At 37.4% G+C, this 14732-nt stretch overlaps 1 protein-coding gene across 2 annotated transcripts in view; it reads left to right on the top strand.

Moving 5' to 3' along the window:
- LOC138714842 (autism susceptibility gene 2 protein homolog) overlaps positions 1 to 14732 on the top strand; it is a 634091-nt gene that overhangs the window by 583239 nt on the left and 36120 nt on the right. For both annotated transcript variants that reach the window (XM_069847029.1, XM_069847030.1), the window contains exons 6-7: positions 2772 to 2814; positions 4977 to 5620. In XM_069847029.1, the coding sequence (XP_069703130.1) occupies positions 2772 to 2814; positions 4977 to 5620 (687 nt within the window). The remainder of the gene's footprint in view (positions 1 to 2771; positions 2815 to 4976; positions 5621 to 14732) is intronic.

Here is a 14732-nt window from a genome sequence, read left to right as displayed (position 1 = left end):
GGGTTTGATTCCCGCTTGGGCTGTTTGCCTGGCTGTGTTTCCCCCCCCCCCCACGTTTGCAAGGTGAATATCAGGTAATTCATACCGAACTCCCGACCTCATTTCGCCGAATGTCGTTATTACAAATCTCGTCGACTCTAAATAACCTAGTAGTTGATACAACGTCTTTAAATAACGAACTTAAACTGCATTCAGAGTTCCACACAGTAGATAGCCCTAAACGTTAAGCAACAAGGTTTGTTGTCTGGTGAAAACGTTTGAAGGACGCAAACTTGAGATAAACATAAAAACAGTGCAATTGTTCTAATTTATGCAAACCTGTTCACATTGCTGCACAGCATATTTACGCCACGTTTTCACGTGTAGGCCAATACATGTACTGTAACTTATTTTCTGTTGCTGACTACCCTTGAGATTTCGACTGAATTTGGAATGGATGATGTTCTTGTGTATGGCAAAGTCCTGTTGAAGGCGGTAGGAAGTTTCGGCAGTGCGTATTTGGTGCTTTGGAAGACAGATCTGTAACAATACGACCACGTACCGGTACGCGCGAGAAAGCTTTACATAATACAGTGCTTGTACTAATTGCCTCGTGATATACGTAACGAGGATGTACCTGTGTCATTAATGACAGCCATTTTTTATTACTACGACCTTCGTGATAATAATGACATTAAATATGATGTATTTTAAACATCTTGAAGCTATTTTGTAGTCAGTAATTAGTTTAATGTTCTTAATTGCGTATGTTTAATTGGTGTGATTAATATACAGGATGTACAGTAACGTGTGATATCCACTTCATATAACGTATGCCAGGTCCAGGAACAGTAAGCTTTAGCTCTAAGGAAAGTGTCCAAAAGGGACTTCAGGACCTCGATACAAGCCCTGCAACGCGTCATATCCCTGAACACCTATAACTACTCAATTTGCAGGGCGGCCCACACGAGTGGGGAGTCCCGAGCTCCACGAGAGTCCCGGCCCGATTTTTAGATTTTTTAGGTAGAGGAAGAGACAAAATATTCACAAAACGTTTTTTCACGTGAAAGAATAGTAGTGTTAAATTACGTATCACTGAAATAGTAATTATGTTTTTAACAAGTTGTAAGAAGTAGGTTACTATTGAAGGATTATTTTCTTCTTTGTGGGGACTTTATAATACAATTTCCTTAGTTTGTTGTCTTAGTAATACTGCGTTTAAATTTATAAATTTAACATTCATTATGCCTCTCATGGAGGTTCTGGCTGATATGAACATCTGTTATCAGCCACCCCGTACCCCCATCTCCGTGCTCACAGTTGCCACATTCAATGCTATTCTCGTGCAAACTGACGGAATTCTTGGAATTCGGTAAATATGTGGCAACTCCCCTCCACGTGGATATGAAAGAAGCCTGTCAATTTTTCTAAATTAGGGTTCTGATTTGTTACTAATAGGCGAAGACAAGATTTCCGTCACAGTAATGAAGATATTTATTTATGATAATCGATTAGTTGGGAGCAGTAGAAGGTCTGTTAGCAAAGTCCTTTCTGTGAAACAGCATTCCATGATTTAAAATGAACTTTTAGTCGGCGATGTATACAATGGTGGTGTGAAAGGAACTGGCCCATTATCTCTTGGCTTAGTTGCCTCATGAGTGATGCCTTATTGGTTTCACTTTTGGGGGTTCAAACCTGTCTTCGGACAGTTGACTAAACAAAAACTTTCATTAAAAAATTGACGAGGAGGGAGGGCCCTAATAAATATTTGTGGAGGAGGTGTAGAAAGCACAATTCCTATGGGCGGTTCTGATACTTGTGTAGACAAAAATAATACAATTGACGGTACGAATATTTTAATCGGACCTGTTCTCCTGGTTGGGAAATCAAGAAAATTCTAATGTACGTAATGTTTTATAGAAAATCTGAATTACTGGATAGAGTAGGCCTATCTCTTGATGTATTTCGTCGCATGTGGTTTGTGAGTGATGTTGCTCCCCTAATTTCAATCGAGTTGCTAGAAAATGTTTGTACATATTTCTAAATAAATCATAGAAAACCAATTGCTATGTCTACACCAGTGGTCGTCAGCACTCGCTGAAATGTGCAAAGGGTACGAGGTGCTGTCCCGTGTGCACTGTCGTGCAACAGGGAGAGATAGAGATCATACCCGCTAGCAGCTACGGAGTGCACCCTAGTGCACTGCGTTTTCCGCGGGTAAGAGAGACTAGCCCCAGCGTGCTCTGTGCTGACGACCCCTGGTCTACACACTTCCGGATTTGAGTCCTCTGGACTTTACTTCCGAGACAAGCTTAAAGTTTGTTTGCTGAACACGAACTAAGAAGTATCAAAACAAAATACTAACAATGTTTTTGAGGATCTTAACTGCCACTAATTCGTCAGCGCGCGATTTACTCGAGGCATTCGTTATTCCATTTGACTCTTTTCTCTATCATCTATTGTTAGATTTCGTAGTCTTGTGAACTCCCGACAGACACCATATATTAATTATCCACACTAGTAGACCTACACTTTATGGCGTTCATAACATTTAGTGCATATAAATCCGATGTCTTCCTATGAAACATTCTATACGTATAGCCTACATATTTTTAATCAATGATCTAAACGAAAGGATTGTACAATTAAGATATAATGTTATGGCTGTTGTGACCACCTAGTATATACACTGTTGTACTTCTTCCTTACAAGCCCTTAACATAAGCAATACTTGCTGTACTGTAACGCGTGTAGAAGTGTACATCTGATAATTCTTTTTTTCTTTTTTTCAGGGGTCCGATGCGGGATCAGATCTCTTCACAACCACTCGAAAACGTAAGTTTCCATTATTCATTATGTATAAACTGCTGTCACGTAGGCCTACACCAGGAATTTCCAGCCATTATGTCGTGGAATTTTGTATACAGCGAAATTTCATGAAATATTCAAGTCACATCTGTCCCAGGCGTCATGATGGATTCATCAGATTGACAGCTAGTTTCATTGATTGATTTACTTATTTGTTTATTTATCCACGTATTTATTCATTCATTCAATCAATCATTCGTTTATTTGTTTACTGGCTGACTGATTTAAGGACGATAATGAACATAAGATAATAAGTATATTTATGTTTGTAAATATCTTACGATTCTGAGTCCTCATACAACAAACTGTCCTATCCGGTGCATTACAAATGCCACACTTCTTAAATGATTTAACAGCGTCTCAGCTTTTACAGCATCCCATTCATAAACTCAATATCGCCTTATACAGTATAAGAATACCCTGTTTTTTTACACTTTCAGTACACCGTGTCCCGGTTAGAGGGATCGAGAAATAAATGCTCACCATTTAAAATCAGATAAAGATATTATTGTGATTTACCTCTGACAAAATGCAGAAATTGTCCAAGTTTATGCAACGATGGTTTAAAAACAGCTACAAGTTCATGCGCATGCGCACTAATATTTAACTCGGAAACAAGCCTGACACCATTAACTAGATGCGTAGAGCATTTCGTCACTGGACCATTCTTCTTCATCGATGCGACAGTAACAGAGAATGTTTATCTGGACATGTTGCAGTTGTTGACCAACTCCCCCCAGGATCAGTTTTTCAGCATTGCTATGAAGCAGTGCATCACTTCTTGGATGCAAACTTTCCCGATAGGTCGATCGGAAGATGAGTTCCCCTTGTCTGGCCAAGTGGCTACATAGGTCACCCGACGTGACCGCACTTACTCTTTTTTCTGGGGATTTGTGAAGGGTATTGTGTACCATCGAGGTAGAGTTGACACTCTGGAAGACCTGAGACAACGCATTACAAACGCAGCTGCGCTAGTCACTCCACAATATTACACAACACTTGGCAGGAGATTGAGTACCGTTTAGATCATACCTGCACGAACAGCGCTCAACGAGCGCGCGCGCGCGCTCCTTCGGAGCGGGAGAGCGGTTTTTACCGCTCGCCGAAACGGAGAGGAAGATACGTCAGAATGACATAGACTTGCTATAGGTAGAGGAGAGGGAAACGACCACACAGTTATCTAGTGGAGTGCAGTGTTTAGGCCTATTCTCAGTAACTGTTTCACGTTGCTTACCTACTGCTACAGTACAGTATGGAGTAATCTAAAAGACGGAACATAACATTTAACATTTAACGATTTACAGCTCGAACTTATTGATCTTCAGTGTGACCTAAGGGCTAAAGATCTTTCGAATAATACTACTAGCCCGGTTGAGTTTTACAAGACTAAACATTAGCAATAATATCCACGACTACACAGGCTGGCTGTGAAAATGATTGCTATGTTTGGCTCAACATTTATATTTTTGAGCGACTGTTTTCTATAATCAACTTTAATAAAGGCAGACATCGAACATTTGTAACATGTTTCATTACGATCAGTAGGCTACTGTTCCTTTCAGCTGCCAACAGCATAAAACCTCGTTTTGATGTACTGATAAATAAAATGTAACAAAATGATATTGTACATTTAAGTAGCTATAGAATTTCTATTACTTCTGTAAAATAAATATTTCTTTATTAATTAATAATAGTCCAAGATAGTTTTGCAAACACTGAACGGGAATTAATTTCATAACCATTCGTAATAGTACTTCCTTTTGTGTATATTTTGTACGAGATCACCACTTCTTCCAGTCCACCCTATACAGAGCGCAGCTAATATCTGCATTCCGCTCATGAGCTATGAGTCGGCTCGGAGAGTGCAAACCTTGTGCAGGCCTGGTTTAGATGTCTGCCGGGTAACTCGAGGCGCACACGTCGAGTTGCATTGACCATTCTCCGAAATTCGGAGAGGTTTTACATCAAGTTATGTTATAAAAACATTATTTACACTTTAAATTATCACTTATTTTTCGGTACCTCTAAGTGGGACACGATGTATTTTCAAAGGAAAAAGTGCACTGGAAAATACGGTAACTTTTTTTTGTACCTTAATAATAATAAGATTATAATACTTTTTTTTTCAGACGAGTTACCAGGCAACCCACCGCCACCGATCAACAACGGAACAGGGTCGCCTGGTGGGGGCAGCGGCGGCACCAGTCCTGCCCCCAGTCCTCCACCTCCCGCCCCTCCTCCACCACCTCGAATCCCGACTCCACCACCACCGCCCCCCCAGCCACACAACCCGACACCCATTCCGAACCCATCCTCATCGCCTTCACACTCGTCGCAACCCGGCGTGGTATCGAACGGGCCGGTACCACGAGTCATCCCCCCGCCGTCGGCGGCTTCATCTCCGCCGCCAGCGCCCCCTCCGCCACTCGTTCCTCTGCCACTGCCGCTGTCCATCCCACCTCAGCCCCAGCCCCAAGTGCAGCCGCCGTCGACAGCAGCGGTGGCGGCGACGCCCCACGCCCCCCAGCAGCACTGCCCCAACAGCAACAGCACCAACAGCAACAGTCGAACCAGTAGTCCGGCCGTAGCGACTGCGGCGCAGCCGGCGCCCAACAACTATGCACCCCTACCTCTAGCTGCGTACCCGAACCCGCACCCCCACCCGCACCCTGCGTACCCGCCCCTGTACGCGCCTTACTCAGCAACCCTGCAACACAGTCCATACCTTCCACAAGCAGCTGCCTCGCCGCTACCGTCTCCACGCAATGACACGGTAAGTTTATAAAGCGGTCAACATATTATTTTGTTAGGAGTATACGGCATTTTTATTTGAGAGAACTGCATTGAAGTAGCAGTCGTTGAAATTAGTTTTCCGCTGGTAATAAGAGAGTCTACTTCGATATAAATATATAATTTATTTCCAAGAAATAGTCTGCCCAGGCATCCTGGGTTGCCAAAACACAGAATAACACACATATAAGAATAGTAACGATCACAGTAAGATAGATGAGTCAAATTGAAATGTGAACTAGGAGCTTAAATTTAAGAAATAATAAATTTGTACATATATATGTAACAATCACACACTAACGAATAGAAAGGGGGGAGGGATTATGATATTGCGTATAAATGATTTTTCAGAATTGCCACAGACCCTTTAATGGCTGAAGTAATTATTTTTGGAATGATGTCATGGACTCCAAATGTTTTGTTAGTGTTTACAGTTGATCATGGGATGGTGCCCCTCGCTCCGATCATTAAACCATATACTTCCCAGGTGCTTCCATCTGATATTTTTCTCGAAAATACGGAATAGTAGGCTCATAAATTTGTTGTTTTTCTTTGTTGACCTCGGATGGTTGGGTCTGGCTCATCTCAAATCTAACAGTTGGGTCAAGTATAAAGCCTTTACTATTAGTCTTGTCTAGAGCCACGATGTCCGCTCTTCTAATTCCGCCGCCTTCAGACGCAACGCAGTGCACCTCTTCATGGACCTCGAAGGATTTGTTTCTAGGGGCTTGTGCTATTAGTTTTCGGATGTTATGATGGCGTGAATTTCTCAGGAGTTCTCCATGCTGACAGGATCCTAGGACGTGTGACAACTGATGGTATGCAGTATAGCAGTATAACGATAAATAAAAATGTAATTTTATAGTTCCAGTATATCATAAACACATGAAAATGCTGGAAGCTTTGTAAGAAAAAATGACTGACGGCCGCGGTTTTTTTTTTTTTTTTTTTTTTTTGGCATGATAACGCACGTTAAATTATATGGTTATTAGTGTTCAAGATAAATTATAAGTAGAGCTAGGATTTTGATGACCTATAAATCATTAAAAAATGTCCTAAAACAATGCATTTATGACCTAAAAATCTTTAAAAAATGCCCTTAAAATGCCCTAAAAATTGATCTTACATAATTGGCTTAGAAGGAAAAGAGGTTTTGTACTACTTAATATTTAGACCAGTAATTAAATTAAATTCTAGTACTAACATTTAAGTTTATTTAATTTTACACAATTTTTTCTAAGTAGTACACTTTATTTATGTTACCAGACGTAGTTTCCATATAGTCCACCACAAGGCCACTCTTATCCGGAATTAGCAGGCATGGAGGAGTCTATATTGAAGGGGTGGTTGGACTGATCCATTACTTGGGGTGTACTACGTTAAAATGACAATATTTGTGTAGAAAAACGATTAAAATATTATACAAAATAATGGGTATTAATGGACAAAATATGTAGAGAAAATATCAAAGGAAATAAACATTATTTTACATTAATAATGGGGATTTATGACCAAAATTAAATGAAAATGCCTCAAAAATGACCGAATAAAGCAAAAAATGCTCTTATGAGTTAAAATAGGCAAAAAAATGCCCCAACAAATGTGTCTTAAAACATTCAGTTTATCACATAACATATAAATACTAAAGCAGCTATGTTTCTGGCTTAGGCCTACTAGAAAAAAGATGCAATTTCATCAACATCCTAGCTCTAATTACAAGTTAAATGAAACAATTATTTCGAAAGCAGCGCTAGTACCCGGCTTAGCAGCCTCCGCGCGCTCGGCTTTCTGGCGTTTCCTACACTTTTTGGTACGTTCAGCCCCATAGCGGTCTTTTCTGGGTTTCTTAATCCGTTCTATTGGTTCGGATACGTTTCCTCAATTTGGACCCGGGTGAATCGGCCATTGTAACACGATGTTACTCTAATTTTCCACAAAAATTTGTTCACACGCTCACAACATCCACACCGAAATTTCTAATTAAATATACTATTCGTCTGAGAAAATATGTTTCATTTAGCAAACGAATGCTCTTTATTGCATCTACCAGCAAGCGTGTAATCACAGGGCCTTCTCGAAGTTGACTGTGCATCCGAAATTGTACTCCAACTATCCGCACACCCTCTCCACCGCGACCGCTACATCTCACCCATCCAGCACACCTAGTCTTTTAGTGGGGGTTATGTCCCACATATTAATACTAAATGAACGAAATTCATCTGAAACTTTCTATCGTACAAATGCTTCAAACTATTATCAAATTTCGTTACGCCAACTTTTTTAGCCCTACCGACAGACCGAATTATAAGACGTTATTATGTCAAAATGCAAATTAGATTTACGAACCTGTATTTAACTTTCATATACAAGACTTTCACAAAAAGACGCAACACTTAATGGTGTAATACCGCACACAATAAATGCAGTTTTTGATTTCTTGGGTGAGCATTTACATGGTAGAGTAATCTCTAATCGGTATCAGGAACGATGGCCTCCCTGTTCACCGGACTTAAATTCTTGTGGTTTTTATTTATAGAAATTACTGAAAGACTAGATCTACTAGAACAACCACACACAATTGAGGAATTTTAAGGCCAACATTCAAACTGCTGTATAGGGAATTCGTGACTAAATTTTCGAAGAAGTAGTAGTTTTCATTATCAATTGAATATGGTTGTGGCTGCTGGAGGGTCTCATATTGAAAATCTTTTTGCATAGCATCAAATTTCGAGCTTTCTATGTTGCTTTAATACCAAAACCACCAATGTATCTAATGTAACGGCCAACTTTCTGCGGTGCTATAATGCCAAAACCACCGGTGCATCTAATGTAACGGCCAACTTTCTGCGGTGCTTTAATACCAAAACCACCTGTGTATCTAATGTAACGGTCAACTTTCTGCAGTGCTTTAATACCAAAACCACCGATGTATGTAATGTAACGGCCAACTTTCTGCAGTGCTTTAATACAAAACCACCGATGTATCTAATGTAACGGCAAACTTTCTGCGGTGTTTTAATACCTAAACCACCGATGTATCTAATGTAACGGCCAACTTTCTGCGGTGCTTTAATACAAAAACCACCGATGTATCTAATGTAACGGCCAACTTTCTGCGGTGCTTTAATACCAAAACCACCGGTGTATCTAATGTAACGGCCAACTTTCTGCGGTGTTTTAATACCAAAACCACCTATGTATCTAATGTAACGGTCATTTTAAAAGTGTTGCGTCTTTTTGTGAAGATCCTGTATAATAATAAGGTATATTAATAGCCTTTTCTTAAAGTGTAGGTATATGAAGTTAGGATTCTCTTTTTCGGTGTGAAATCTGAACTAGAGTAAATGGCTTCTTTATTTACTTGTTTCACGTCTTTTTTTTTTCAGAAATTAATTGAATTTTAAAAATTTACGTTTGCTGTTAATTCAGCGATAAGTTCCAGCTTATCAGTATGTTGATACTTCCGTATTATTCGTCGCGAAATACCTTGAAATATCCTTTAATGCTGCTTCTCTTGCAAACATTCTTTCTGCACATCACTAACTGAGATTAACACGAATTGGTGCTAATAAATATTCATATTATGTAGAAATGTCTTAATATTATTGGAAAACGAGAGAGCCCCGAGAAAAAATAGTGTCCAAAAATAAAGGTTAATGGTGCATCTTCATAAGATGGAACCATCCACAAATGACCAGTTGAGAAATTTCCTGATTTTATTTGTAAACCAAAAAAAGTCCAGTGAAATCAATGTGATGCGCTATTGAATAAAACGAAATAAATTTATACTTCGTTTACAATCTTGTGAGTGAACGTAATACATTTCGACCGGAATTGTTAATACGGTGGCAAATTGTAAATGTAGTGAACAGTAAAGTATAAGACATTAAGGTTAATCTACCTAAGGGAACAGCCTGTTCTCTCTGCTATGTGAAAATTCGTCATTGAGTAAAACATTCATAATACTCTGATCACTCCAGCCAGCTAATTTAATTAAACAACTTTTAGTGACAGTTCTCGAAAGATGACATCATTTGTTATAGGCCTACAATGGTTTGTACATGAATTATTAAATTTTTCAGGAACGTGTGGGTGAGCAATAAAACATTGGTTTGCAAGGTAATATAATTCTTAAGTTAATTAAAGATATATATAGTTTAGAATTTCTTTATTAATAAAAATGGAGTTGTGTGTATGACGGTTATAATTTAGTTAATGACATCGAGGTTGTATACGTATAGGCCAAATGTAAACGCGTTTCTGAGAACTAGAAACATTAATTTCTTTTTGTGTCCCAATTGGATGGTCATATATTTCCAGTTATTAAACACTGCTGACATCGACAAATGAGCACAAAAAATGAAATGGACGGACATTAAGGATAACATTATGGGTCTTCTTAGATCATAACTGTAGATGGCCTTGAGGTTCTTGGAACTAAACATTATGAATATGCACGCAGGAAAAATTCCTCCCACAGTGGAACTAAATATCTGTAATTAAATAAATATGTTTTAATTATAATTACAAAACTTCATGACATTTACTTTGGTTACTAATCATCGGTTTGATGACAGACTTAACAAAAATAACAAATGTTTCATTTTAACAATCAAATAATAGAACTTATTTAATTCAAATTTACAGGTTAAGTTATAAAATCAACATTTTTATTTATTTTTTTATTTTATTTATTTTATTTAAATTTAAATATACAGAATAAAGAATATAATTACAAAACAAACAAGAGAAATAGAAATAAAATAATACAAGCAATATAAAAAGAAGATACAGTAGTATTAACAAAATTTGAGACCGAATGAACAGCGCTCGTGCTCGGTCGCAGTTCAGATATAATATTAAAATAAAAAAATAATAATAATAATAAAAATAAATAAGTAAAATAAAATAGGAACTAAAATATAATTACAGCGGCAATTTCTATTACAAAAAAGAGTAATTAGAATAATAGTAGGTGCCAAATCTAGGGAATCGTGTAGCACTATTTTCAAAAAACTACAAATAATGCCCATGGCTTGTCAGTATATCTTTTCATTAATAGTCTTCCTCGTATGTAATCGTGAAAACTTTGTAACTAATTCAACAGTTCATAGCATAAATACACGTCAAAAAATGACTTTCATACTCCATCGGCAAGTCTATCATGCTATCAAAAAGGAGTGCGTTATATGGCAGTAAAAATTTTTAATAGCCTCTCTATCGATATAAAAAATGAAACTCAAAACATAAAATTATTTAGGGCCAAATTAAAGAAGTACCTAATTTCTCACGCCTTCTATTCTGTAGGTGAATTCATGACATTCAATAACACTTCATGAAATTGATGCTAAAGCTATGTGTTGTACTAGTAGACTATATTGTAAATCTCGTCTGTATATATTTCATCTAGACTGTGACTATAAATTAAGATTTTATAATAGTATTAAGTTTTTTGACTTGTTCCACATTCTAGCTGTAAGCATGTATGAATACCATGGAATGTTAATAAATACAATACAATACAATTATATAATATAATATTAACACTAGAGAAGAATAATATCGCACGTGAAAAGTAGGACTAATATATATTTCAAAATTATAGAATACAAATATAATATAAGTTGATTAATTCATACACATAGGCTATAAAATCGTCAATTTTTAATCGCAAAGAAAATGTATTTTTTTTTTTTTGTGCACGATAGTGTGTTTCTTCGTCGTTACAGCAAACGACCGCCACGATTGAAAGTTTATTTTACTGAATTCAGAATTGTCAACCTAGATTAGTATGTTGATATATTACAAATAACTGCTCTAGAGTTGTAATGAAAACCACTGCCTTCTATGTATGCTACAATCATACAATGCATGTAAAATTCATATGTACAAGACAGTGTTAATTGATATACTGTTCATTATACGAAACAAATCACTGCATTTTAACTGTACTGAACTTCATTTAAACAATTCAGACTTCACTTAACAAAAAGAAGTACAAATTATTCCAATTGAATACGAAATATTCCTGAATCATTTTTACTCCTTTACATTGAATTTGATGGTGAAGTTAGTACGTTGCCCAGACTGCTAACCTTCAGTCAGCTGTTCATAGTGTACTGTACGTAGTGTTTATTAAGATTTTTAAAAATATTATTTTCAAAATATACGTACTTTCGTGCAAAAAAATACTGTACAATACACATTTGTGAAGTGCATTATAAAATATCGGGAATTGAAAAACTCACTCTGCTCGTTTTTTTTTCTCCAAATTTTTCCTCGATTTTATGAAAAACACTTTCCAACCTTGTATCGCAACTGACTATTTTAATATGATTGTTACTACTAAAATAATTCCAAGTTACTTTACCGCTGAAAGTTTAGAACTCCCAAATCCCTCACAACAAATGTAACTATGACGTTTTCTTCTCGATACTCGTATTCCATTTTATTTGTAACGTGTGAGAAAACAGTCCCAATAAACCGAAATTATTCATTACCTCTTTTTAGTCTCTAAACTTGTCCATAGATGTATATTTTAGTAAAAATTACGTTAGAGAACGATGCTAAATTTATTTCCCCCTCTATTTATATTATGAAAGAGGCCGTGTTTATTTGTGAAAAGTTAGACTGTCTCACAGGTGTGTGTCACTCCAAGCCCTCTGGAATATATTTTGAATAACAGATCTTCTTAGAATAAAGTATACCGCATAATAAGACAAACAAAATTAGAGATTTCTATGATGAAGTGTGTTGTATGGAACCAGGAAAGTACGCAAGAGGGGGGTTTACCGGGTTTGAATCCCCCCCCCCCCTTGAACTAAAACAAAATGAGATATTTAGATTTGAGTTTTTTTTTATCCATAATCGTTCTCCCTTCTCCATTTGTTCACTGTCAGAGTAACAAAATCTACATCGATATAAGGCATAGTCCTCCTACCCCTCCTTCTTGCCAGTTTCATTCTTCGTCCTTGGCCATTAGGCTACCCAATCATTCACAAGAATAGGAGTGATAAGCACAATAAGCCTCAGACTGTAGTGTAAGCCTTCGGGTCCCTTCCCCGTAAAAGGATGTAATTATTATACAAAAGTAAACAGAAATTAAAATTTGAAACAAATTGGATGGCTGTGAAAAAAATACGTTTCAAAGATTTTATAAGGATATTCATGATTATGTTCTATTAGAACACAGTGTAATATTAATAAATATATCGTAACATAATAATATTTGCTTACGGCTTTTAAGGAACACGGAGGTTCATTGCCGCCCTCACATAACCCCGCATCGGTTCCTAGCCTGAGCAAGATTAATCCAGTATCTACAATCATATCCCACCTCCCTCAAATCCATTTTAATACTATCCTCCCATCTACCTCTCGGCCTCCCCAAAGATCTTTTTCCCCTTTGGCCTCCCAACTTACACTCTAGATGCATTTCTGGATTCGCCCATACGTGCTACGTGCCCTGTCCATCTCAAACGTCTGGATTTAATGTTCGTAATTATAGCATGTGAAGAATACAATGCGTGCAGTTCTGCGTTGTGTAACTTTCTCCATTCTCCTGTAACTTCATCCCTCTTAGCCCCTAATAATAATAATAATAATAATAATAATAATAATAATAATAATAATACACAAATTTTAAAATAGGGCCTACCGATAATGTAAATTGTAAACAATTTAATAATCCCCTCCTTGACAAAATTCTGCGCACGCTACTGTATGGGACTTACTTGACACTTGACAGATAGGACAGCCATTTTGCCTTTCATGTAAATTCTCGTATGTGTTTGGCTTCAAGTGTCATTGTTGCTGATTGTCGTGAAGATGGAGGTTATAAAACGTGCATTGGAAACATAAGCGCATCCCTCCTGGTCGAGAATTTGTCTCCCAGAGCTATTACAGTTCACCTGCTATATTTATTTTCATCGCGTTTCTAAAGACTCCGTAATTGGAGTTCAGTATAGAGGGAATAAGGGCTCAGGATCTTTCATAATTTGTTCCCAGCTGTGCTTAAGTCCCCATTCATTTTATCGCAATATTATTCCAAGAACTGGCCTTTGTAACTTGCCATCATAATAAAAGTTGTTCATCTCGCCCAAAGAATCCAATTAGTGAAGATTTTTGTATTATTTATGAAGGCAAGTAGCGAGTACACTACTTGCTAATCTTGAAAGAAGAAGGTACAGGAAGAGAGCGAGAGCACTTGTTTTAAGACTTGGTGCAAAGTAATTAATTTTAATCGTGTGCTCCTAGAATGAGGCGAAGCAAGCAGACTGGTCCGTAATTAGTGAGATCTCTTGTTAGAGGGTGAGGGAGCCAGCTACTTGCAAACTCATGAAAGCTGTTAATTATGCATGAGAGTGTGTTTTTCCTTCTTCCTCTTCTTCTTCTTTTGCTGCTGCTGCTCCTCTCTCCAGGACTACGATTGTTCAGGGTCCTGGAATTCCTCCTGTAAGTTTTAAACAGACCATTTCAATAGCCCCATTAAAATTAGTTAACGTATCCAAAAGTCAGTTTAATACTTGAAAGGATGGTTAAACTTCGGAGTGCTGTTTACATATTTGCTGTAACAAGTAAACGCTTCATTACGTACTGATTATGATATTACAGTGTACTGGGTGCGTAAAGATAAAATTTCGCAATTTCTTGATAGTTAAAAAAAAATCAGTTCTATAAAAACACTCAGAATGTCCCATATTTATTTCTCACTAAAATATGGCCGACTATATCACCTAAGGAAATGTATACCTTTTAACGTACCAAATGTCTGTAAAAGTCGCCCAACCTTAAATCATGATTTGCATAAAGCTCCAGCTTTGATGGTTAAATTGAAGATCCATTGACATCGGAGGAAGATACGAGTACTTATACTTACAGATTCTCTGCAAAATTAACTGAAACCTGGTGAATTCTGACATAAACAACTTAAATTGCCATCGGCCTGTGCTGGGATCGAACCCGCAACTTCGGGCACAGAAGGCCAGCGCTATACCGCCTGTGCCAGCCAAGGCGACTATGTATGTATGTATGTATGTATGTATGTATGTATGTATGTATATGTATCTGGTGAACGAAATATTAAAATTTTAAGT

This window comes from Periplaneta americana, chromosome 15 (assembly GCF_040183065.1).
Source record: "Periplaneta americana isolate PAMFEO1 chromosome 15, P.americana_PAMFEO1_priV1, whole genome shotgun sequence".
NCBI lineage: Eukaryota > Metazoa > Arthropoda > Insecta > Blattodea > Blattidae > Periplaneta > Periplaneta americana.
Note: the sequence above shows the minus strand (reverse complement) of the source record. Positions and strands in the feature narration are given on the sequence as shown.